We start from the raw sequence: 25,621 nt of genomic DNA, 5'->3' as shown, positions 1-25,621 counted from the left end.
TTTCACTGAACCCATTCTGTTGAGGAGTGTATGGTGTTGTCAATTGATGTTCAATTCTAGCCTTCTCACAAAACCTGTTAAAAGTTTCTGAAGTGTACTCCTGACTATTATCTGATCTTATAGTCTGAATCAAGCATGTACCTTCATTCTCAACTTTGGCTTTGAATTTCCAAAATACACCCACAACTTCTGACTTTTCCTTCAACAAGAATATCCAACACATTCTTGTTAGATCATTAATAAAAGCAATGTAATAAAGATTACCATTTAATGATGGTGTTCGCCGAGGACCACAAAGCTCAGTATGAACCAGTTGCCGTTTTTTTGAGGCTCTCCATGCCTGTTTAGAAAAGGGTTGCCTATGTTGCTTCCTAAAATTACAAGCATGGCAAGGAGACATGTCATCATCAATGTCAGCAAGTCCTTCTACCAGCTTCTTTGACTACATCTGAAGCAAACCTCGATGATGAGAGTGTCCAAGTCTCTTGTGTCAAATCTCAGTGGCACTAACTCTGGATATAAAGGTCGTCGTATTTAGAGCAAAGTTTTTTCCTTTCATTTTGAAATTGAACAAGTTTTTGCCACTAGCATCTCTAATCAAGCACCGCTTATTCTCAAAACACTTTATAGCCTTTATTAAGTAACTGACCAACGCTTAAGAGATTTTGATCAATTTTAGGTACAAATAAAAAATCTGGAATAAATTTTGTACTTTCATAGCTTGTTATAGCTACTGTGCCTTTTCCCTTGACTTCCAAGTGTTCACCATTGCTAATCCTCACTCTCTTAAGTTCAGTGTCTCTTAATTTCTCAAAAAACTCCTTGTCATATATCATATGATTTGCGCACCCACTGTCAATCAACTAGCTCTCGCTTGATTCTTTGCTTGAGGGAAAAGTGACCATAAACAATTGATCTTCTTCTTCTTGATCAACTACTTGTGCATCTACTTCTTTCACCATATCTTTGACTTTGCATATTACAGCTTCATGTCCAAGTTGATTGCATTTGGAGCAAAAGACGTCCGGTCTTCTCCAACACTTGTATGGTGGATGACCTTTCTTCTCACAATGATGGCAAGGTGGATAGGATTTACCTCCTCCTTTTGTCTCTGATAATTGGCAAATGAATCTCTAGATGTCAATTGGAAAATTTTCTTGTTTTTATACCTATTATTGTCTTGATGATTGACATGTAAGAAGACACCTTCAATCACCCCTTCTTGCCTCATAGACCTCCTTTGCTCTTGTGCTTGTAAAAGATTCAAGATTCAAGAACTCTGTAAGAGAAATCTTTGACAAACCTTTGGTGTTCTCCAGAGAAGTAATGGTGACTTCAAACTTCTCTGGAACAGTGACTAGCAACTTTTCAACGATCCTTAAATCATTTAATACAGAACCAAGCAATCTCACCTTGTTGACAATGCTGAGAAGTCTGTCAGAGTACTCTTTCACCGACTACGACTCCTTCATCTTCTGCAACTCGAAATCCCTAATCAAATTCAGGACTTTCATTCTACGAATTCTCTCATCTTCTTCATATTCAGCCTTGAGATAATTCCAGATTTCCTTCTTGCTGTTTTGAGGGACATTATTCGCATGAAAATCATTTGAGATACAGTGGCAAATAGGCAAGTTTTCGCCTTTGATTTCCTTGTCTTCTTTTCCTTCTGTAATTTGATTTGTGCAACCAATTTGTGGGAAGTGGAGGGACCTCGTAATCCTCTTCTATTGCTTCTCAATTCTCCTCCCATTTTGATCTCACAAATCTCTTAAGAAGATAGCTCTGATACTAATGGTTAGTGAAAGAGTGAGGAATTGAATGGTTGATGAGAAAATTGAATTATGAAAAAGCAAGAATGCTTAGATAATATAAAAAGATATTTAGAAAATCTACCAAAAAATCTGCAGAAAATCGGTAACAAACCAGTAAACAAATCAAATCAAAACAAAATCTAATCAAATCAATAGTAAATCAAATCAAAACTAAGTAACAATGAGGAGATTTAATCAGATACTAACTGACAGCAATCTAAATAAATACGTCATCTTTAACTGATCTCACAATTCACCCCCTTTGGAGCCCAACATCTCCACTGACACTCGTTCTCCTCTCCAATCGATGTGGATCTCACACTAATCATGACAACTTATGAGAGTTTGGATTTATGAAAAAAATAGGACAAGGGAATGATAATGATAAGAAAAAAAAAACATTTGAAAAGTTGGCACCAAATACTATTAAGTTGAACTAAGAATTAGGGTCATACATTGATAACTGCCAATAATTAAATCATTACCGACTTGAAACTCTTCTGCTATTATATTTGTTAAATATAAAGTCAAAGGCATCCCATGTGCCCATTCTTTAAAGGGAATGCCTCTTGTGTTGACTTTCTGTAATCATCACAGGCTTACATACATGTTTCAAGCTGCAAAAATGGCTGCTTTCTAAATTCTCAGCGATATATGCACAGCCAAAGACAAAGCCAAGAGAAAGAGGATTATGGTAATGGGAGCATCAGCGCATACCCTTTTTGGTTTTTTGCAAATTGCTTTAGCATTGGCTCTTCTACTTCCTGTTCAAGCTGCAGATCAGTCAGGTAAAAGAAAAATTATCCAACTTCATCCAATCTATATATAGAGAGAGTGATGAAGCTTAAGTTGTGTATGTTATTTGTTTCCTAGGCTTCATTAGTTTAGCTTGTGGAACACCAGAAGGTACGAGATTTACGGACTCGTTGAGTAACGTTAGCTATGTTTCTGATGCGCCCTATATAAAGAGCGGTGTAAGTGGAAGCATAAGTGCAACAATTGGACGTGGAGGTCCTTATCCAAGGCACATGAAGATGCTCAGAAGCTTCCCTCAGGGAGTTAGGAGCTGTTACAATGTAAGCATTGTTAAGGGTATCAAGTATTTGATTCGAGCGAGTTTCTTGTACGAGAATTACGACGGCCTGAACGTTCCACCGGTGTTCGATCTCTACATTGGGAATAGCTTTTGGGAGACTGTAGACTTCACTGACATACACATGGAACATTTCATAGATCTCATACATATTACCTCCTCAAAGGATGTGCACATTTGTTTGATCAATACAGGGAATGGAGTGCCAATTATTTCATCTTTAGAATTTAGACCTTTACTCAACATCACTTATCAAACCGTGTCGGGATCCTTATCACTCGATTCTCGATTAGACTTCGGTCCAAAAGATTATCAAGAATACAGGTATTGAATCACTACTTTTGCAAAAAAAACCAAAATTACCTACTAAAGTGAGATACTGACATGTTATTTTGTTTGTCTTAAGATACCCTTATGATGCTTACGATCGCATTTGGTCGTCATTTAACTACTATGGTGACGAATCAGTAACAACCAATCTTTCAGTAGGTATGATTGAGCAGAACAATTATCAAGTGCCATCCATTGTGATGAAAAGTGCTTCCATTTTAAAGGATATTTCGTGGAATACGAGGAATTTGTCTCAATATTATGTATTTATGCACTTTTCCGAGGTTCTTGAGCTTCAACCCAACCAAAGTAGAGTGTTCAATATCACCCTCAATGGGAACCTTTTTTATGGACCTCTAACTCCAAGTTACTTGACCACTCTAACTGTTTCCAATGAAGATCCATTGGATGCAACAGATGAGCTTGCATTTTCTTTCATTTCGACCGAGAATGCGACGCTTCCTCCCATCATCAATGCTCTCGAGATATATTATGTGAAAGACGTGATCGAGTTAGAAGCAAATCAAGGAGATGGTATTCTTCTTTAACTTCCTTTTGTGTGTTTATTGGACGTTAATCAACACTAATGTGATTTTTGTTTGGATAATTAGTAAGTGCCATTACCAATATCAAGTTAAGTTATGGGATAAAGAGGGATTGGCAAGGAAATCCATGTGTGCCAATGGAATACCCTTGGAGTGGATTGCGTTGTAGCAATGCAACTGATCCAAGAATCATATCCTTGTAAGTTCAAGCCTTCTATGAATTCATGAGATCATATGAATACATGAGAAAATGTGAATTTTTGTGTATTACAGGAATCTATCAGCAAGTGGATTGAGAGGTGAAATATCTTCTTACATAGCAAATCTAACAAGGTTGCAAACACTGTAAGTGTCTCTCTGTTAGGAAGCATGAATGTCAGTAATGCTTTAGGCATTGGAATTCAACTTAATAACCTGATCTCTCTTAGGGACTTGTCCCACAATGAATTGACTGGAGAACTGCCAGAGTTCTTAGCAAATTTGCCAAATTTGAGAGTTCTGTAAGTTTCTTAGCTTTAATTCTGCCATCCACAGCATGAAATGCCAAGTGAAAATTGAAGTTCATCTATTTCTTTACTGTGTTTTGCAGCATTTTAACCAGAAACAAGCTCACAGGCTCAGTTCCTGAAGTTCTCTTGCAAAGGGCTGAAGCTAAATCACTTGCATTAAGGTTCCCTACACTTCATTCTAAGTTACCTTCTAATTCTAGAACTCTCATATAAATGAAAATTCATTTTCTTAAACCTGATAGTGTCTTCTGCTTGTGTAAGTGTTGGTGAAAATCCAGATCTTTGTACATCACTTAAATGTGATAACATGAGGAAGAACAACAAGAGGAACAATTACTTTCTTCTTCTTCTAGCTCTAGCTCTGCCCCTATCTATCATAATGGTTACTCTAGTAATCTACAAAAGAAGGAAACAAAGAGGTAAATCTCTCATCTCTTCTGCTACTTCTGTTACTTCTTTGATTCAAGCGTGGACAAAGCAACTTGGGCAAAATGGATGAAATTTTTCTGAATGATCAGAGATTTAACCGACATAGATCAATAACTTAAATGTGAGATCCCACATCGGATGGAGAGGGGAACGAAGCATTCCTTATAAGGGTGTGGAAACCTCTCCCTAGAATACGCGGTTTAAAAACCTTAAGGAGAAGCCCTAAAAGAAAAGTCCAAAGAGGATAATATCTGCTAACAGTGGACTTAGGCTATTGTAAATGGTATCAGAGTTAGTCACTGGACAGTGTGTCAGCAAGATGCTGGCCCCCTAAATCTCACATCAGTTGAAGAGGGCAACAAAACATTCCTTATAAGGGGTGAAAACCTCTCCCTAGCATACATATTTTAAAAACCTTAAGGGGAAAGCCCAAAAAAAGCAATATCTACTAGCAGTGGGCTTAGGCTGTTGCAAATGATATTAGAGCTAGTCATCGAGCGGTGTGTCAGCGAGGACGCTGGTCCCTTAAACCCTACATTTGTTGGAGAAGGGAACGAAACATTCTTTATAAGGGTGTGGAAACCTTTCCCTAGCAGAGGGATTTTAAAACCCTTGAAGGAAAAGCCCAAAGAGGACAATATCTTCTAACGTTCGACTTGGGCTGTTGCAAATGGTATCAAAGTTAGTCACCGAGCGGTGTGCCAGCGAGGACACTGGCCCCCAAGGGGATTGATTGTGAGACCCCATATCGGTTGGAGAGGGGAACAAAACATTTCTTATAAGGGTATGGAAACTTCTCCCCGACAAACGCATTTTAAAAATCTTAAGGTGAAGCCTGAAAGAGAAAACCCAAATAGGACAATATCTGCTTACGGGCTTGGCTTGGGCTGTTACATTAACGATTTCGATAATAGAAGTCGTGCTTATGGGTTATAAAGTTAGTTTAGTTTCACGTTAGGTTGACAATGAACTCCTTTGTTAGTTGGAGTCGACCGTCAGCATGTCACGTCCTAGGTTAGGTAGGGTGATCTGAAGCGCGTATTTTCACTCGTAAACGTGTAGAATAAACCAAAATGTGTCTGGTTTTTCTTGTTGCAGCAGAGCAGCTGAAAAGATCAATCCAGAAAAGGTTGCTTAGTTCAAAGAACCAACAAGTTCGTTACTCTGAGATATTGGCTATAACAGATAACTTGAAAACTTCTATAGGAGAAGGAGGTTTTGGAAAAGTATATTTGGGTGTACTGAGTGATAAAGTTCAAGTGGCCATTAAGTTGCTATCTGCATCATCACGCCAAGGCTCAAATGAGTTCAAAGCAGAGGTTAGTGTTCTTCTGTTGATAAAATTTGGTTGTACTAAAAGTAATATCTGATATATTGTGTTTGTTACTGTAGGCTCAAATATTAGCCATTGTTCATCATAGAAATCTGGTTTCTCTCGTTGGTTACTGTGATGAGGCTGAGAATAAGGCGCTCATTTATGAATTTATGGCTAATGGAAATCTACGCAAAAATCTATCTGGTAATTAACGTTATCTTATAAGAAGAGATCTCTTTAAAGCGTATATATCTTGATGACTTGATATGAATCACAAAACTTTAATCCAGCTTCAAATGTTCAATTCAATTGCTTCAACGACCTCTATTCATGTCCAAAACTGCTTCTCTATCAAGAGCTTTTATCTATATTGATTTGGGGTTTAAGTGCCTGTGGTTCATGCAGTTTCTATATCAGGCTTTGTTTTGAGTTTCTCCAAATGACCTTATACCAATAAAGATAATATTCCTTGCTTATAAATTTACGATCTTCTCCTTAATTAGCCAATGTGGGACTCCTATCTCAACAATCCTCACCGTCTTCTATGAGGCCTATGGGGCCCTCGAACAACTTTACTTAATCGAGGCTCGACTCCTTTAGAGCCCTCGAACAAAATACACCCATTGTTCGACACTTGAGTCATTTTTTACTATACTTTCAAGGCTCACAACTTCTTTGTTCGACACTTGAGAATTCTATTGACATGGCTAAGTTAAGAGCAGATAGCATGTTAGGAACCACGACCCTCCACAATGGTATAACTTTGCTTTTGGTTGTTTCAAAAGGCCTCGTACCAATGGATATAGTATTCCTTATAAATCTATGGTCTTTCCCGTAACTAGCCAACGTAGACTCCTCTCCCAAAAATTCTCGACATGTTAACTATATATGATCATTTTGTTTACACCTCTTTGCAGATTCAACAACTAAGGTCTTGAGTTGGATGCAAAGACTCCAAATTGCACTTGACGCAGCTCAAGGTATATATATAAACAACACAAAAACTTATTAGTTCATACATTTTTTTTTTTTTTTTCTATTACTTACCCTTGTGGTTTGTGACATCTAGTAAACCAACTGCAGGGCTGGAATATTTGCACAATTGTTGCAAGCCGCCTATCATTCATAGAGATTTGAAGACTTCAAACATCTTATTGAATGAAAAAATGCAGGCTAAGATATCAGATTTTGGACTGTCCAGGATATTTGCAAATGAAAATGATACTCATTTGGCCACATGCCCTGCCGGCACCTTTGGATATGTCGACCCGACGTAAGTATCACAATCAATTGATTTTTTCATGTTCCGTCTTAAACGAGTAATATACCATCCTTAACTTTAAATTTTTTTAACAGTTTCGAAACAACTAGAGTCTTTTAAAGTTCAAAGAAGCATCTTATTCAAAATAGAGAGTTATTGCAGGATCCATTTGTCTGGAAACTTCACCAAGAAAAGCGATGTTTATAGTTTCGGGATCGTGTTATTCGAGTTGATCACAGGGCAACCTGTCATAATCAGTAGTTCTGAAAACAACATCCACATAGTGGATTGGGCAATGCCTCTGATTTCAGAAGGAAGGCATGAAAGCATTGTGGATCAAAGATTAGAAGGCCCCATAGAAAGTTGTTCAGCTAGAAAATTTATGGAGCTGGCTTTGTCTTGCACACACCCAACTTCAGCACAAAGGCCTGAAATGAGCGATGTGGTGAAACAACTGATTGAGTGTCAAGAAATGGCTCAGAACAGACCACCTGCACATACGCCACTTAACAATCAAAATATTTCTTATACTTCAATTGGCTCTGATTCAATTTTAAGTCCCAGGTAGAATTCAAACAAATCATACGTTTAATGTTGACAAATGAAGTATTTGTAACGCCCAAGGTCAAGATTCAAATTCGATACTTGATAGTTCGGGTATTTCCATGCCGTTCTTACGTCATGGGCACGTTACTTCTCTCTTCTAAGAGTAAAAACTATCTCTACATGTCAACATGTGTCTTTTTAACCTGTTTTATATTTACTCGAAAATTCTTAAGAGGTCCGTCAACGTAAGTTTGCTCCAAATTAAACATACATAACTTTAGAGTTATTATGATTGAGGTATCGAAAATAAAGGTATGCCTGGTTGATATAGGTACTAACTCTAATACTTTTCAATCGTGTCTCAAACATTTTATTCTCAGATATTCTTATTTAGACATGATATCAGTTTATTCATATATCTCTTATTTATTTAGGTGTCACATCATATATAAATAATAATAGGTTAACGAGCAAATATAATCCAAGCATAATTTTTTAAGCTATGATTTAAAACATTATTAAAAATAGAGAGATAAATGTTAAAAAATTTGAACTAAAATGAAAAAAAAAATTTGAAATTACTTAGTTTGACCAAATTTATTTAAAAAAGTCGGCGGCTTCCCCATGTGGCCAGAAGATGAAGATTTGTTGAACATGGATGCCAATGGCGTAGCCCTCTTCTGCAATCGAGTAGCCTCAAATGGAATTCATCCGACACCGTCCCAAAAATTTCGCCATAAATTATTCGGCTTAGGGTTTGTCTTTTTCCTTGAAATCCCTAGAAGTGGAGGACTTCTCTTCTTTAATTATTCAATCTGCCTACTATAATACTATATGATTGATCGTCATTTCTACGTTTCTTCGATATATTATTAGGAGATTGCGACTTGGAAATTTCCTTTTGACATTGTTACGATAATCACTAATGGTTTTTTCAAACAGCCCCGAACTCATTGATAAACAAAAGCGATATAGTTTCCTTTCGATGTTTTGATTCAAAAGAATTTTAAATTTTTATTGTTTATACTTGGTCAACTTGCATGTGTAATGTGTTCTTTAATCTCCCATGTTGTAAAGAGAATTCCTCTTGTGACGACTTTCTATTATTGTCTCGGGCTTACTACATTTTCCTCAAGATGTAGATATGGCTGCTTTCTCAATTGTCGTGAATCAAAGAAGCCAATGGTAGCCCCTAGAGGAAGAGGATGATGATAATGGGAACATCAGGGCATTCCCTGTTTGGTTTCCTGCTCAGTTGCTTGGCATTGGCTTTTCTACTTCTTGTTCAAGCTCAGGATCAGTCAGGTGAAACATTTGCTTTCCTTGGTGATTAACCTATTCAACTTCTTTCAAGTATATATAGAAACTTGAAGTTTAATTTTGTTGTTATTTGTTTTTCAGGCTTCATTAGTTTAGACTGTGGATTACCAGAGGGTACTAGTTACACCGAAAAGACGACCAAAATTAACTATGTTTCTGATGCATCCTTCATAAACACTGGGGTTAGTCGAAGTGTAGATTCGGCATATGGAGATTCAGATATGTATGAAATGCAATTGAAGAAGCTGAGAAGCTTCCCTGATGGAATCAGAAACTGTTACAATATAAGCATTATAAGGGCCACTGAATACTTGATTCGAGCAAGTTTCTTGTATGGAAATTATGATGGTCTGGATTCGCCACCGATGTTTGATATCTACATTGGGAATAGCTTATGGGAGACATTAAACGTAACTGGAAATGATATGGGTGTTTCCATAGAACTTATACACGTAACCTCCTCAGATGAATTTCACATCTGTCTGATCAATACTGGAAATGGAGTACCATTTATTTCTGCATTGGAATTTAGACCTTCGCCCAACATCACTTATTATACACCATCAGCATCCTTATCAGTTTTCGATCGATTGAACTTCGGTTCAGCAGATGGTCAAAATTACAGGTATATATATACATATTACAGTTAATGAAAAGAGGGATACTTTAACGATTTAGAGATGCTAACATAATATTTTGTTTTTGTGGTTACACTTTCTGAAGATTTCCTTTGGATGTTTATGACCGCATCTGGTCAACATTTAACTCTAAGGATTGGACACGAGTAAGCACCAATATTACTGTAGATGTTAGTGGGGGCGAAACTTTCCATCTTCCATCCATTGTCATGAATACTGCCTCCACTCCAAAGGATGCGAGCACGACTCTGGAGATTTCATGGGATACAATAGATTCATCTCGATACCTTGTACTTATGCACTTTGCTGAACTTGTGATTCCTCAAGTCAATCAAAGCAGGGAGTTTAATGTCTGGCACAATGCACACTTTTATTCAGGAACTATAATTCCAAAATATTTGTCTTCGATGACCGTTTTGTCTCCACGACCATTGGAGGCAGCAAGTAGTCATTTACTTTCTTTCATTCCAACTGAGAATTCGACGCTTCCTCCTATCATCAATGCTTTTGAATTATATGGGATGAAAGAAATATCAGAGTTAGAAACAGAGCAAGGAGATGGTATCTTTCTTTAGACGCACTTTCTGAGTTCACTTATTCAAAGTCGATGAATACTAATTTGATTTCTTCTTTGGATAATTAGTGGATGCAATTACCAATATTAGGTCAAATTATGGAATAAAGAAGGATTGGCAAGGCGATCCATGTGTGCCAATGGAATACACTTGGAGTGGATTAAATTGTAGTAACAAAACTGCTCCAAGAATCATATCCTTGTAAGTGCAGGTCTTCTGTTAAAATTCTTTATTTATATGAAGGATGGATCTTATGAATTCACGAGGAAGTGTTAATTTTTTGAACAGGGACATATCTGGAAGTGGACTGATAGGTGAGATATCTTCTTACATATCAAATATAACCATGTTGCAAATTCTGTAAGTATCTCTCTTTGATAGGAAAATATTATTGATATTATTAGCTAGGATATTAAGGAGGCACAATTGTTTTAGATAAGGAGTTTGTTAGAAAAGTGGTTGTCAATACAGTAGGCTAGACGGGTTTGAAATTGCCAGAATTTGGAGAATAGTTCTTATGGGAGTAGCCTTGCCAGCAAGGTTGTTCCAGATTTGTTACGGTTGAAATATCATCACTAGCCCAATAGAGTCAAGCTCAATAATTGTACGAGCCCATTGTATATTTATTTTAGTAGAGATTTTAGGAAAGATACTTAGAGGTTTTAGGAGAAAGAGATCTAGATATTTTAGGAAAAAGATTCCGATTTGTCAGGTTTAGATTTGGATTTGTCAGGTCTAGATTTAGATTTGTTAGGTCTAGATTGCGTAGGCTCTAGTATAAATACCTCTCCACCCTACCTAGGTTATTCATCCAAGAAATACAATAAAAAAACAAAAAGTATGCTACAAAGTGTCTTGTATTCTCTTCTCGATTGGTCTTAATAAAGAGTGCGAGTGTTTCCCACAGAGAGTTGTGTTCAACAGTTACAACATCATGGTTCAGCATAAATGTTCTGAAATTTTACCAAATAACTCAATTAAATGTGTAATTAGGCTCGATTTATGCTAATTGATTTTCTTTTCCTGTTGAAGCACAATAGACTATTTCATACTTACTAATTAGAATAAATGGAGTAATTAATGAGAAAATGGTTTGTATTAGTGCAAAATTAACTACAAAAAGACTTGATATGCTCTACTTTTTGGAGAGTTATCAAGCCTTTCGATGTAATTAATATTGTAATTTTCCTTTCTTATTTCCTTTTCTATCCCTTTATATTGCAGTTTTTGTGTCCTATCTTATGCTAACTCAATATCCTGTTCTGTATTAGGGATTTGTCCAATAATGGGTTGACTGGAGAGATACCGGAATTCTTAGTAAATTTGCCTAATCTAAGAATCCTGTAAGTCTCTTAGTTGTAATTTTGACACCCAGAACTTTAAATTTTAGTTGAAAATTGAAGTTTGTTTATCTTTTTACTTTGTGTGTCTTCGCAGTTCTTTAACCAGAAACAAGTTCACAGGCTTAATTCCCAAGGTTCTCTTGCAAAGAGCTGAAGCTGGATTGCTTACATTAAGGTAAGCTATCTATTTACTCTAAGTTATATTTCATTTTCTCTATTTACTTCACTGCCATGTTGCCGCCTACTAATTCTACTGTTTTCATATTGAATAACGAACACTAACTGAAAAGTCAAATGGAAATTCATTTGCTTTAACCTGAAATTTTCTTCTGCTTGTAAAAGTGTGGGTGAAAATCCAGATCTTTGTACATCACTTAAATGTGATAACAAGAAGAAGAAGAAGAAAAAGAGGAACAAGTACTTGGTTCCTGTAATTCTCGCCAGCATAATAGCTGTGTTCCTACCTATCCTTATAATTACTCTAGTAATCTACAAAAGGAGAAGACAAAGAGGTAAATATCTCATGTCTTCTGTGTCTGTACACTGCTAATTCCAGCATATTTATAGTAACGACAATGAAACTGATGTGAATAGCGAAAATCGAAAAGAATTCCTAGATGACTAACGACTTCAAAAGTGTTGAATGAACCAAAATGTTTCTGTTTTACTCGTTGCAGAGAATCTCAAACGATCAATCCAAGAAAGGTTACTTAAGTCGAAGAACCAACAAGTTCATTACTCTGAGATATTGGTTATCACAGATAACTTTAAGACAACTCTTGGGGAAGGAGGGTTTGGAAAAGTATACTTGGGTGTACTGAGTGATAAAACCCAAGTTGCTGTCAAGTTGCTGTCTTCAATATCACAGCAAGGCTACAACGAATTCCGAGCTGAGGTTTAGTTTTTCTTGGGTGCAAATTTACTTGAACTGAATTAATTACTTCCGAATAAACTATATTTGCAAATGCAGGCTCAAATACTAACAGTTGTTCATCATAGAAATCTGGTTTCTCTTGTTGGTTACTGTGATGAAGCTGAGAATAAGGCACTCATTTATGAATTCATGTGTAACGGAAATTTAGGCAATCATCTATCTGGTAAATTATGATTTTGGCTTAAAAGAAAGATTATCCTCGACTCTTTGTGATAACTTTTTCTCTTTGCTGATACAGATACAAGCGCAAAGGTGTTGAGTTGGATGGAAAGACTCCAAATTGCAGTTGATGCAGCACAAGGTATAAATAAATATCAAACAATAAAACTGACGTCGAATAAACAAACTGCATAGTCTTATTTGCCTTCCCTGTTTGGATTGTGACAACTGACGTCGAATAAACAAACTGCAGGATTAGAATATTTACACAATGGTTGCGTGCCTCCCATCATTCACAGAGATATTAAGTCTTCTAATATCCTATTGAATGAAAAAATGCAAGCTAAAATATCTGATTTTGGACTGTCTAGAGTATTTGCAAATGAAAATGATACTCATTTCTCCACATGTCCTGCTGGCACCTTCGGTTACGTCGACCCTACGTAAGTAACACTGATTGATCTGCTTTGTGTTTATATTTATGTAGTTACTTTTAAAAAAAATCGATAAGCTTCTAGTTTTTGATTTGATTCGTCATAATATGGCAAAATAAAGTGTGTTAGCTGGTCAAAATAAAATGAAATATGAAACTTATCCACTTTCTGTAATAACGGATTCAATCCCTTGTAGACCATAACAATGTATTTTTCCTGATGTTAAATCAATCAGACTTTTTCAAACACAACTTTCAAAGGTCAAAAACTTAATTGTGAGATCCCACGTCGGTTGGGGAGGAGAACGAAACATTCTTTAGAAGGGTATGGAAACCTCTCCCTAGCAGAGACGTTTTAAAATCTTTGGGGAGAAGCCCGAAAGGGAAATCCCAAAAAGGACAATATCTGCTGGCGGCGAGCTTAGGCTGTTGCAAATGGTATCAGAGCTGGCACAGTGCACACGAGGCGGTGTGCCATCTAGGATGTTGTGATCTAAAGGGGGATGGATTGGGGGGTCCCACATCGGTTGGAGAAGGGAAAGAGTGCCAGCGAAGACGCTGGACCCCGAAAGGGGGTGGATTGTGAGATCTCACATCGGTTGGGGAGGAGAACAAAACATTCTTTATAAGGGCGTGTAAACCTCTCCCTAACAGATGCGTTTTAAAAATCTTGAGGAGAAGTCCGGAAGGGAAAGCCCAAAGAGAACAATATCTGATACCGGTAGGCTTGGATGGTTACATTCCTGCTTTTCTTACTATTTAACCAGAATCCAATGTCTGAAGTGTCCATTTGCTCAGTGCCGTAATATAGCAAAAGAAACATCTTGTTGCAGGGTTCATTTATCCAGAAACTTCATCAAGAAAAGCGACGTTTACAGCTTTGGAATTATATTGCTTGAGCTGATCACTGGACATCCTGCCATAATCAAGAGCTCTGAAGTGAACACTCACATAGTTGATTGGGTTAAGCCTCTGATTTCCGAAGGGAACATCGAAAACATTGTCGATCCAAGGTTAGAAGGCTCTATTGAAAGTTGTTCTGCAAGGAAATTTGTGGAGCTTGCTCTATCATGCACATTGCCAACTTCAGCTGGAAGGCCGGACATGAGTGATGTGGTGTTGCAACTCATTGAGTGCTTGGAGATTGTTCAAGACAGAACTCCACCAATTCCACCTAACAATGCTGAGAACTTCTCACACAATTCAATTGGCTCTGTTTCATTTGTTGGTCCCAGATAGAGATTAATGTCTTTTCTTGGTTGTTGTGATGAGGCTTTGAACCAAACTACGCAACCATCAATCCGGTAATTATGATATTGTCTTGAGACTATGAAATTTCTCAAAAATGTATGCATATTTATGGCTTGTTGACTATAATACGATGCTTTTTTTCCCCTTTTTCTGAAACAGATTCGAGCACAAAAGTCTCGAGTTGGATGGAAAGACTCCAAATTGCAGTTAATGCAGCACAAGGTGAATATAAATATGGGCAAATTTTAAGTACTTTTGTTTGAAGTAACGAACCATTTTTCGAGGGACTCGAGTCAAGAAACTTATTGACATGGAAATAAGTAAAAATGCGTAGAATTTAAAACTTGCATGCACATGAAAAATGTTTAGATTTAGTAAGATATTAATTGATGTATATACAAAAGAACATGACACATAGTTCGTAAAAATCCAGAAATACAAGAAAAACATCGAGATTCGTAAGGAAAACGTATCAGGAAAACGTATGAACTCAAACTTGCGTTCTACTGCTACTATTGTTCCCACTTATTCTCTACAACACTGAGCTGTCTTACTCTTGCTACACGCTCAACCGCTGCCTTAAATAGACCCACATCCCTCTCTTCTCCAAAAACGGCCTCAAACCGAGTAGTGTACAGAACTGCAACAAAGCACGCTTTCTCTTTGTTTTTTTTTTTCTTTTTTGTTAGTTCTTGAGTTTTAAGTTTTTTTCTTTTCAAAATTGTGAAATTTAGAGTGAGTATTATTGTGGGCTCATTGAGTTTCCAACATATAGCGAATATTGTGAAGTCTTTAAATATCTTAATGAATTAAAAACTCGAAGCCAAAGGTATCATATTTTGGACTTTCAAGAGTATTTGCAAATGAAAGTGATACTCATTGATCCATGTCAATGCAGATCATTGTACTCGTAGAAATCCTCAAAGAAAACATCAAAAACATTGTCAATCTAAGGTTTCGAAGGCTCCATACAAGATTATTTTTGTTCTTGTTCTTGTTCTTGCAAAGCATCAACTTCATAACAAAGGTCCGACATGAATGATGGGGTGCAACAACTCAACTTTTGATCAATCATACTTGCTTTAACCGGTTACTCTATATTTAGATCCATAGATTCTACAACTTTCATGTTTTAGCTCCTTCTTCAGAATTATCCGAATAAAAAAAAAAAAAAATCTAAGCTAAATTTTGAAAAAGAACATATATATATATATATATATATATATATATATATATATATAATTCTGTTACAAATTTTTATATTGATTATAGAGTAAAACAGTGTGTTGTACATATTTAGCCCATATCAATAAATCCATGACATTGACAGATGAATCGCATATCCCTTTCTTTTCATGCTCTGTCCTTCAACTTGCTAACCTAAAAAATTTATTTATAAAAAAAAAAAAAAAAAATCATGTACCAACACAAATTCTTTCGACATATTTCGTTAGCTGGCATGCTTTTTTAAAAAAAATGAAAAAAATCACCCAACACAAAATTATTTTTATTCAAACGTGCCTTCGTTTTACTCATGTTTTCTCCTTAATCAAACGTCACAATAAACTCATTTCAATAATCATTTTATTATTATTTTTTAAAATCATAAATACTGCTTTCGCTCTAATTTTTTTCTCTTGAGTATTTTAAAAAAAAAAAATCACGATATTTGTATTAGTGAAGAAATTGAGGTAAAAATTATTACTAACGTCATGCTGTACTATGTAGAAAATGTCGAGATTGTGACTAAAAATGACGTGAATTAGCAACACTATCGCTGTCTCATTAACCTCATCGAGCTTTCTCCTACCTACTTTCCTCACTTTTTTGCCAGTCCCTTCATAATCCAAAAAAATCTTTTATATATATATATATATATATATATTAAAATATCATTTCTAGCTTAATAGAGTTTTAATAGTTATAAATACTAGTAAAAAGGGGAATATATCATTCTTTTATTATATATAAAATTTGAAAAAATGGAAAATATGGTAAAAGTAACTCAAATGGGTTCTTTTTAATCATTTATTATTATATGAATTTGTATCAATAAGCATCTTAATTTTAAAGCTTAAACTGAAATTTATAAATATTTAAAAAAAAATAAAAAATGAAAATATGTATATTATGAAATAGGGCCCTAATAAATAAATATCATAAACATGGGTGGTTGAGTGAAGCTGATTGCGTTGAATGTATATTATCTATAAACCAACTGGAACCATTTATTCTCTCAAATATTTTGTATTAGAACACACAACTTGTTGGTTTCATTCAATGAATCCGTTTATAATATATATATATATATATATATAAACACTCTTAAAATATCTTTAAATTTTTTAAAATTTCCTAAAACTTCTCTTAATTTTAAAAATATCAAGAAAATATTAATAATAAACTTCTACAAGTAACTTTTTAAAAAAAAAAAAATTAATACCCAACCGTATTTTTACATTAAAGGTATATTTATTAATTTATAGGTATTTGAATTTTCATTAATTAATTATTATTATTATTTTTTTTTTTGAAGGTTAAGATGGTAGTAGTTATAAAGATTTTAGAGGAGAATTGAAAGTAAACATTAATTATTTGAATTTTTTGTAAGCATATTAATTAATTATGTTGAGTTTGGAGATTTTGGTGTTATTTTCGTTGGTTAATTGTTATTTGTTCGAACATTTATGAGGTGGGCTTCAAATTTTAATCCTAAATAATCTTAGTCTAAAATTGCACGAAAATCATCGATACTACTACGTCCATAATTGGTGCTTAAATTGGATATTCATTCATAAGAAGAGGCCAATCCGATTAGCAAATTATGGGAGTAATAATAATTTTGTGTTTAATGAATCCTTAAATGACAACGACATTCAAAATTGAAATATACGACGGAGAGGGAGGTATAAGGGCAAGTTTGTAATTTAGCCAAAGTTTTTATTTATATACGTGAGTTGGGAGTGTAAACATGAAATAAATAGGATTCCCCAAGCGCATGCACAGCACAGGAGAAGGAGATGGGTGCGTTTATGTGGTTTGTTTGTGCAATATTTTTAGCCTTGCCCAGCTCCAATGCGGCTCAACAACCCATCGCCGCCGCCTCCGCCGCCGCCACGATATTCCCGGCGATACTCACTTTCGGCGACTCCGCCTTGGATGTGGGTAACAACAACAACCGGTTCACCCTGTTCAAGGCCAACTACCATCCTTATGGTCGGGACTTCATCAACCATAAGCCCACCGGCAGGTTTTGTAATGGAAAACTCGTTTCTGATATAACTGGTACTCTCTGTTTCCTAATATTCTTATTTCTTTTAATAATTTATTATCATTTTTTTTTTCTCTCTAGAGTAATTATTATTATTATTATTTAAATAGGAACATTATTGCTTTTTTTAATTATTTTTTTTAAAAAACCCAAAATTATTGAGTTATATTTCCGCTTTTACCCATCTAAAATCAGACTGTGCCATGGGACGGGAACAAAAACTTAGATTTGGTTGAATCTCTTGATTATTACAGGATATTTGCATGTTAAAGATTATTGAAAAGAATTTCACGTTAATTAATTAAGAAGAAAATCATGTCGAGTCTCGATTATGGGGAGACGAAATTGTATGATACAAATTCTAAAAATAATGAAATCTAACTATATAAAAAAATTAATTATAAAATAATTTCTTAAATGCCAATTATAGATGTTGGAAGGAAACTATATATATATATATATATATATATATATATATATATATATATATATATTTATCTACCACCTATTTCAATCTCCCATTAAAAAATTTATTTATTTTCACGAAAATTATTTATTTATTTCCAGAAAGTGGAAGGGAAACATTTTTTTTTTTCTTAATTATTAAAGATGTGAAACGGTAACATTTTTAATTAAATTCCCACAGCCGAAAACCTCGGTTTTGAGAGCCACCAACCGGCGTATCTCAGCCCAGAGGCTTCCGGCCGGAATCTTTTAATCGGAGCCTGCTTCGCCTCCGCCGCCGCTGGCTACGATGAGCAAGCTTCAATTTCCAATGTATCTTCTCCTCTTTATTTGAAACCCTAATGTTTCTGAATCGTTGAAAACAGGATCTAATCAATGCGATTTTGATTTCCTTTTCCTTTCTTGTGTTCTTTAGCGTGCGATTACTTTGGCTCAGCAGTTGTCTAATTACAAAGAGTACCAAAGCAAGGTGGCTATGGTGGCCGGCCGTGAGAAAGCGGCCGCCATTGTTAAAGATGGATTGCACATACTGAGCTGCGGTACCAGCGACTATCTCCAGAATTATTACACAAATCCGGCGGTTCGTAGACGGTTCACTCCCGATCAGTACTCCTCTTTCCTTGTTGCTTCCTTATCCAAATTCATCAAGGTACAAAATATCTGTAGTTTAAATGTCCATTTAAATACATTTTTTTTTAATATAATGTTAACGAACATTGAAAAGTATTTATAAAGATACACGTATAGGTATGAATAAAGAATACGATACCCTTAGTAGGAGAATACATGTTCATTATGTATTAAATTTTCTGAGGAACATGGTATAATTCTAGAATGGAAACTTTTTAGACTACATTTATTCATTGTTTGACCATATAGCAACATTTAAGAATAAAATATGGAACCATGAAATGAATTAATATGTCATCAAGTCAAATTACGAATTAAAGAAATAGGTATTACGATAGCACTCATAATATTTTTATACAATTTTCCATTATGGCACTTGTGTAGTGTAAAATGAGAACTGAGAAGTAGTATACAAGTTGAGCTAGGAAACTTTTTTGGACTGACCCGAAATTTTGAATTGGTTGGGTTGATGATCTGTTCACCTGGGTTTCTAATTCAACACTCTATTTATGGGTTGGGTGTGGTTTATTAATAACTAAAATCTCATAAAACTCAAATATCAATCATTCACTAGTCAAGTTCATAACAATCTTAAAAGTAGGATAGCCTTGGGTTTAGTTGTGTACCCTACTATCAGGTTCTCGGCTAAAAATGAATTTTCAATTTTTAAAAAATTTATCCCGAACCTGAATCGAAAACAGTCTAATCCAACTTAAGCCTTATAGTTTGAATTGTTCGAGAAATGGTTAAATTCTCTATGAGGAAAGAATAAGATAGTAATAAGCATTCATTTCTCATAGGACCACGTTTGGGGCAGCAGGAAATTCATGGCTAAGGCTGCGGCCAAGTATTTATTATTGTTTTTCTTCTTTGAGCTCAGCTCATAAATTTACATTGATTTTCCTGTCTGATTGGTTGGATAGGGAGAAAATGAAAACAGCCACCTAAAGAACGTTAAAAAAATAAAGAGATTTAATTGATCATTAATTTTAAATGAAGATCCAGCTAAATAACACTGTTCATATTCAACCATAGAATAGTGATATGATACAGTACAGAAAGTAAGTAATGATTTTGAAACATGCATATCTTAAAAATTTTATTCTAAAGGATACTTTATGATAAAAACTTTATTATAATAATATATTTCACCTCATTAAAAGCATGGAAGAAGAATCTTTTTGGAGTCACATTTTCCCCCTCCCTTTGATAGTTCATTTCATTTATGACTTAACAGAAATTGACAGCTCTCCAAACAAGTATGGAACTCTCTGGTTTTTTGAACTGTATAGTCCTATTTGATGATGAATTCATGTCCACATGCCAGCCAGCCAATGATATTGTTTGATGTTGTGTGGTTTTGTTGTTTATTTCTGACGTCTGCTGTAAATTTTGAAGTCAGAAGGATGGTTTAAGCAAATATTGTTTCTATTTTGGTCCATTTTACTTGGTTTTTTTAAGCAGATTAGCTTTATAAAAGTCATGAATATCGAAGTGTTTATGCATCTCTAAGTGTTCCTAATAACATTGGATGGAGGATTTGTGGCTTTGATGAAGGATTTACATGGGCTAGGAGCAAGGAAAATTGGGGTCACCTCAATGCCTCCATTAGGTTGTTTCCCTGCTGTACTCACTCTGTTTGGTTACCAACAACAAAAGGGTTGTGTCCGAACAATCAACAATCATGTCCTAGTTTTCAATAGGAAGCTCAATTCTACTGCTGCAACTCTTCGCAAGCAGCTTCCTGATCTCAAACTCGTAGTCTTCGACGTTTTCAATCCTTTGTATGATGCTATTATGTCTCCATCGAGCTATGGTACTTCACGGACATTAGAATAATTTTCAAACATTCGGGTGCTAATTCAAAGTAATGATGCTGTGTTTTTTGTTTTTCGCTCAAGGATTTGATGAAGTGAGAAGAGGCTGCTGTGGCACTGGGGCGGTGGAGACGGCCTCGGTTTTGTGCAATCCAAAATCTCATGTAACATGTTCTAATGCGACCAAATATATGTTCTGGGACAGTGTTCATCCATCTCAGGCTGCCAACCAGATACTTGCTGATGCTATGCTTGTCCAAGGCTATGCTCTCATCTGACCATCACCGTATGAACTGTTTTAGTTTCACTGTTTTTCCAAATGTTTCTGGATTATCCCCATTTGTACTAGTTATTGTGTAGTAATCTTGGGACAGCTGATAAAGATTTGATATGCATTTGATTGTATTCAGTACCAAAACATTGGATCAACTTGATGCAAGAACAAGGGCTGATAGAATTAAGTATTCCTTGAGATTCATTGAACAGGAAATCCATAATGACATATTATCTGTCACAATGGCTTGATAAGATTAATTTTGTTAGGTTTGATCTCATACAAGTAACATCACAACATTCAGTTATTTATGTTACAAAGTTTCCATATGAACAGTATGTTATTACATTAGCAGGTTTTATGAACAGTATGGTATATTAGTAGCACTAACTACTGAGCCCCTCAACAAAATACTGTGTAGGAACAGGTGATGACTCCATTGAAAGCTAGACAAGCTTTCCGATGTTTAAATTGAACACATGGGTGCAACCTTCCGGCGAGGTTGGTTCTTATCTCCCCTGGTGTTTTTCAACACTTCAGCATATTTCAACAACTCGGACTTCTCAGACTTGTTGGACTTGTCGGTTGATTCTGTTTCCTGACTTGAAGATCTATACAACGAATTGCTCGATCGGTCGCTACCAGAAACAAATCTCTTGTTAATGTAGCCAACATTGCTGTTCCTTCTAAGGGAATCCTCAGTTTTTACGTCGTCTTCCTTTTGGCTATTCAACCTGTGAAAATCCATTGAACGTCTTGAAGAATTCTGTGATGGAGTTGTATATCCAGTACAATGTCCATCAGCTCGTGTAGTGTTGGTCCCAGTAGAATGACTTGAACTGTAACGTGGAGAATCAACATCTCCTACAGCTGCTGCAGATTTTTCTGCTAACAAAGCCGAGCTCTGTTGATTACTTTTTCCCCTCAACAGACTCCTGAGTTTACTCATGAATTTGATTTTGTTTGAACTTGGTTTGGCTGTTAACCGAGAATCAACAGCTGAATAATCCAAATCTCCAGGATCGGTATGAGAGGAAGCTTGCGAGGATGACCACTGATCTGAATCAAAATCCGTAAGGTTAATGCTCTTCCCTTCAATTCCTTCTGTATTTGCATATTCGAGTATGAGCTTCTTCGCTTTATGCTCGGATTTGGGACTTAATGTTTTGCTTAGGTCTCTTGCTGCTGTTTTCCCTGCTGCAGGCTGAAAATTCCGCAGTTCATATCTTAAGCAAGCATTAATCCAACGGAGATAGACTAGCTCTTCAACATCTGCACAACGGTGAGCTTGAAGCTGCTCGATTTCCTTCGTCAATGTCTTGTTTTCTTGTGCGAAACAGTCCCTTTCTTCTTTAAGTGATTCTTTCTGCATAAATTAGATGGGCATTGCATTAAATTTTTCGTCACCATACAATTGTATAATGGTAAAATAGCTATAGTAGCAATAAGAACATACTTCTTGGTCTTCCAAGATAGAATTTGCAAGAAACTGAGTAGCATCTAGTCTCCGACCGAGATCAGAATTTTCTTTTTGCAATCTCGAATTCACCTTCTTTAGCTCCTCGATCTCCTTCTCCAAATCTTCAATATTTTGCAGCTTGATTTGGTCATTTTTAGTGCTTTCATTTATCTTATATTCTTGGTCAAGCAGCTTAGTAACTCTTTGCTGAAGATTTACGATCTGTTCCCTGTTCTGTTCTGCTTCATGTCTAAGTTTTTTCTTGAGAAACTTAATTGTTGTTCTTGCAGCCTCGAGGTCGGATGCTGATTTTGCTTGGTCGGAAACTTGTGATTCTAATCGTCGATTATCCGCCTGAAGGGACTCAATCTTCAGAGTGAAAAGTTTAGCCTCCATATTGTTAATCTTCAGCCTATTTTGGAGCTCCATGACAGCAGTTTCTTGCTCTTTCAGACCATAATACTCAAGTAGCTGAACCTCAAGATTTCTCTCCCTTTCTCGAAGCATTTTCACCTTGCTTTTCAGGTGTTTGATCTCATGTTCATATCCATCCGTCTCGACCCTTTTATAAGCTTTCGGAGTTTCGATCCCCGACCTCAGTTCTCCAGCATTTTTCTTGGGAGAAAACCCAGCATTTGCTGCTGAAAGATCAAATTGCTTGACAAGTTCCTGAAACTCTGGGAGAAGCATCCCTTCTTTATCTACAATGTGATCATTTCCAGTGGAGAAACCAGCAGCATTTGAATCATCACCATTGGCTTTCTGAATACACATTTCTTCCTGAGAAAGATATCAAACACATAACATGAAGCCAGCTTATGTCTATAATCACAGACCAACATGCTGAAAACAAATGATCGCCTATGTCAATGGGTTTAGGGTTCATAACACAAAATTTGGTTTCTGAACTTCTTGAACATTCCAAGTCTAAGTTGTTCATATTACCAAAATTCAGCGAACTCACATAGGCATCAGCTGCAAGAATAATAGCATTAGAGGATGCTGCTGTAGCTACCTTCATTGTTTGATCATCAAGTTTATGGCCTCTTCCTGTTCCCAACTCAACTTTATTATTACCCCATTCATCTGCTAAAAGCAAGTGAAATATATAATTCAAGAATATATTGATGAAGCATAAGAGATTGAATGGAAGAACCTGAAGAACTGGAGGAGGGAGGAGCCAGAGAAGGTCTTTTGTTCCTGATTCTAAAGCGGGAATACATAAAACTAGCAAAAGAGATAGCCAGAACAACACCAAATTTGAACAACACAGGCTTCACCAAATCCGTCTTCTCCTCCATCATTGAATATGAAGAACGCTTGATTGAAAATCAACTTGATGAACTGAATGACCAGAAGATATCATAGGTCGTCGTCTTCATCATCCTCCATCTGTATAAACAAAAGAATGATTGAATACATCGAAAAATCCGCCGAAACCCATTTCAGATTCAGAAGAATCAGGCGAAATCAGTGGGAGCTTACTTTGATTTTGTAAGAGAAAAGCATTTGGGGACGCAAGAAATCAGTGGGGGGAGTTATGCTTCTTCGACGCTTGCCTGATCGCTACGGTATGTGTTTGTATTGGGTGCTTTTTCGTTCGTGTCATAGGCTGATTAAACACGAATTCCCAGCATAGAAAATTCCAATAAGAATCTCTTTTTGCTTCCTTTATTCGTTTTTGCCGTCGTCGTCTTTATGGTTATGTGATGGCGTGATGTTGACTTGAAGAAGGGTCTAACCCAGAAGGATTTGGTTGATGGAACAGGGGAAGAAGAACACAGGGGAAGAAAGCGGGGATAATCTGAAGCAACAAAAAATGGGGGAATATGAGGAAGGAGATGGATTGTTTTAGGGGGAAGTGCTTAATTTAGAATCGTTTTCTGTAATCTTCAAATTCCCTAATTTTCCCTCCTTTTTCTGTTTGTTCTTCATCTTCTCCCTTTTTTGGCGTAACAACAAATTTCCTCTCTATTTTCATTGGAAGGCTGTTGGTAGATAAAGATTCTTATTTTAGGATCGTGCTATCTAAATAATTCAAAGTATGTATTTGAATATCATTCCAAATACAAGTTGAGTCATTGAGTAATTGTTCAACCACTTGAACCTTTATGATTGAGTAACCCAAAAAAATGAAGGTAATCACTTCAACCTTTACAATGGAGTATTTCCAATCAAAGACTATCTCTCCTCTAACTTTTCATACCCTTTTCCCAAAAATACCTTAGCCACAAGTGTATATCACAATAATGGAAAAAGAAACATAAAAATAGTACATTTACCTATAAGTTATATCTTCCATCCTCCTTTTCTTTTATCATAATTTCATTTCTAGATATTTCGTGCCATTATTTAGCTTTGAGTTAGAAATTAAATGTCGAAAATTTTATATTAGTTACGAGGAAATTATGTCATGATCAATAGCCATTCAAATAAATAAATATAAGAATCAACTAAACTTGGTCTAAAAATAATTGTGAACAAAATTAAAGAAAAAAAAAGAGTAAATACAGAGAAAAAGAAAATGAAAGGTTTGGAGATAGTTAAATTCTTTTTTAAAATTGTTTGTATGATTCAAGCAACATGAAATAATATTCACATGTTTCATGTGCTGACGTTATATGATGATGTAATGATGTACATGAAGATGATAATATGATCATGATCATGATAACATGAAGATGTAAGATATATGACGATGAAATGACTTAATATGATGATATTTCATATTAAGATGATGTGCATGTATTAAATACCATGATGATGTTAATGATGATGAACGTATGAAAGCTAGTGAATGCATGTTAGGATAATGTGTGAATGATGTATAGGATTGTGTCACAATAATGATTTAAATATGAGAACTATAGGGACCTCTTGCATATTGTGTGTTCATATACGTCGGGTTACCTTCCCATTTATGATGATGAGGACGAACGCGTACACTATGATGATGATTATCATCATGCCTCGCATTATACTTGGGGTTTTGGTATTCACTGGACGTCCGACTATGAACAAGTAAGCCGACTATGATGGGTCGAGGGGTGCGAATTGCAAGAAGACTCATGCTCACATGTGTTGATCGTGTGTAGAGTAGTACTATGCATCCAAAACAAATTTATTGAGAATTGAATACAAAATTGAACACAACCCTAAAACGAAAGTTAGCATTAAGTCTCTTCCAATCCTAAAAACTAAAGGTTTAAG

General features: G+C 35.7%; 3 protein-coding genes across 7 annotated transcripts; 2 read left to right on the top strand and 1 right to left on the bottom strand.

The window, feature by feature from the left end:
* Positions 1–2,418: 2,418 nt before the first annotated feature.
* Positions 2,419–8,072, top strand: LOC111494581 (LRR receptor-like serine/threonine-protein kinase IOS1). 2 transcript variants are annotated; one of them, XM_023144542.1, is made up of 13 exons: positions 2,419–2,602; positions 2,688–3,231; positions 3,314–3,771; positions 3,849–3,981; positions 4,056–4,127; positions 4,211–4,282; positions 4,372–4,452; positions 4,553–4,710; positions 5,822–6,039; positions 6,113–6,239; positions 6,953–7,015; positions 7,119–7,308; positions 7,459–8,072. In XM_023144542.1, the coding sequence occupies exons 1-13, from the start codon at positions 2,506–2,508 to the stop codon at positions 7,862–7,864; spliced, it is 2,619 nt and encodes an 872-aa protein (XP_023000310.1). In that variant the 5' UTR covers positions 2,419–2,505; the 3' UTR covers positions 7,865–8,072. The 2 variants fall into 2 exon arrangements, with proteins under 2 accessions (XP_023000310.1, XP_023000309.1); XM_023144541.1 differs by having other exon boundaries at positions 5,819–6,039.
* A 409-nt stretch (positions 8,073–8,481) lies between these two features.
* On the top strand, positions 8,482–21,161 carry LOC111494885 (putative leucine-rich repeat receptor-like protein kinase At2g19210). The gene is made up of 20 exons (XM_023144870.1): positions 8,482–8,597; positions 8,985–9,147; positions 9,244–9,787; positions 9,886–10,361; positions 10,444–10,576; positions 10,664–10,735; positions 11,647–11,718; positions 11,813–11,893; positions 12,061–12,230; positions 12,396–12,613; positions 12,689–12,815; positions 12,891–12,953; positions 13,065–13,254; positions 14,078–14,480; positions 14,655–14,717; positions 17,480–17,780; positions 18,413–18,543; positions 18,647–18,880; positions 20,419–20,677; positions 20,763–21,161. Exons 2-20 carry the CDS (start codon positions 9,048–9,050, stop codon positions 20,954–20,956), a joined length of 3,831 nt encoding a protein of 1,276 aa, XP_023000638.1. The 5' UTR covers positions 8,482–8,597; positions 8,985–9,047; the 3' UTR covers positions 20,957–21,161.
* On the bottom strand, positions 21,161–24,047 carry LOC111494600 (protein CHUP1, chloroplastic). 4 transcript variants are annotated; one of them, XM_023144573.1, is made up of 5 exons: positions 23,897–24,047; positions 23,568–23,803; positions 23,376–23,497; positions 22,409–23,191; positions 21,161–22,318 (listed from the first exon to the last, which is right to left on the bottom strand). In XM_023144573.1, the coding sequence occupies exons 2-5, from the start codon at positions 23,713–23,715 to the stop codon at positions 21,419–21,421; spliced, it is 1,953 nt and encodes a 650-aa protein (XP_023000341.1). In that variant the 5' UTR covers positions 23,716–23,803; positions 23,897–24,047; the 3' UTR covers positions 21,161–21,418. The 4 variants fall into 4 exon arrangements, with proteins under 4 accessions (XP_023000341.1, XP_023000343.1, XP_023000342.1 ...); XM_023144575.1 differs by having other exon boundaries at positions 23,427–23,497; XM_023144574.1 differs by having other exon boundaries at positions 23,376–23,461.
* Between the last annotated feature and the right edge of the window lie 1,574 nt (positions 24,048–25,621).

The sequence above is a fragment of the Cucurbita maxima genome, unplaced genomic scaffold (assembly GCF_002738345.1).
Source record: "Cucurbita maxima cultivar Rimu unplaced genomic scaffold, Cmax_1.0 Cma_Scf00020, whole genome shotgun sequence".
NCBI lineage: Eukaryota > Viridiplantae > Streptophyta > Magnoliopsida > Cucurbitales > Cucurbitaceae > Cucurbita > Cucurbita maxima.
This window is presented reverse-complemented; position numbering and strand designations above follow the sequence as displayed.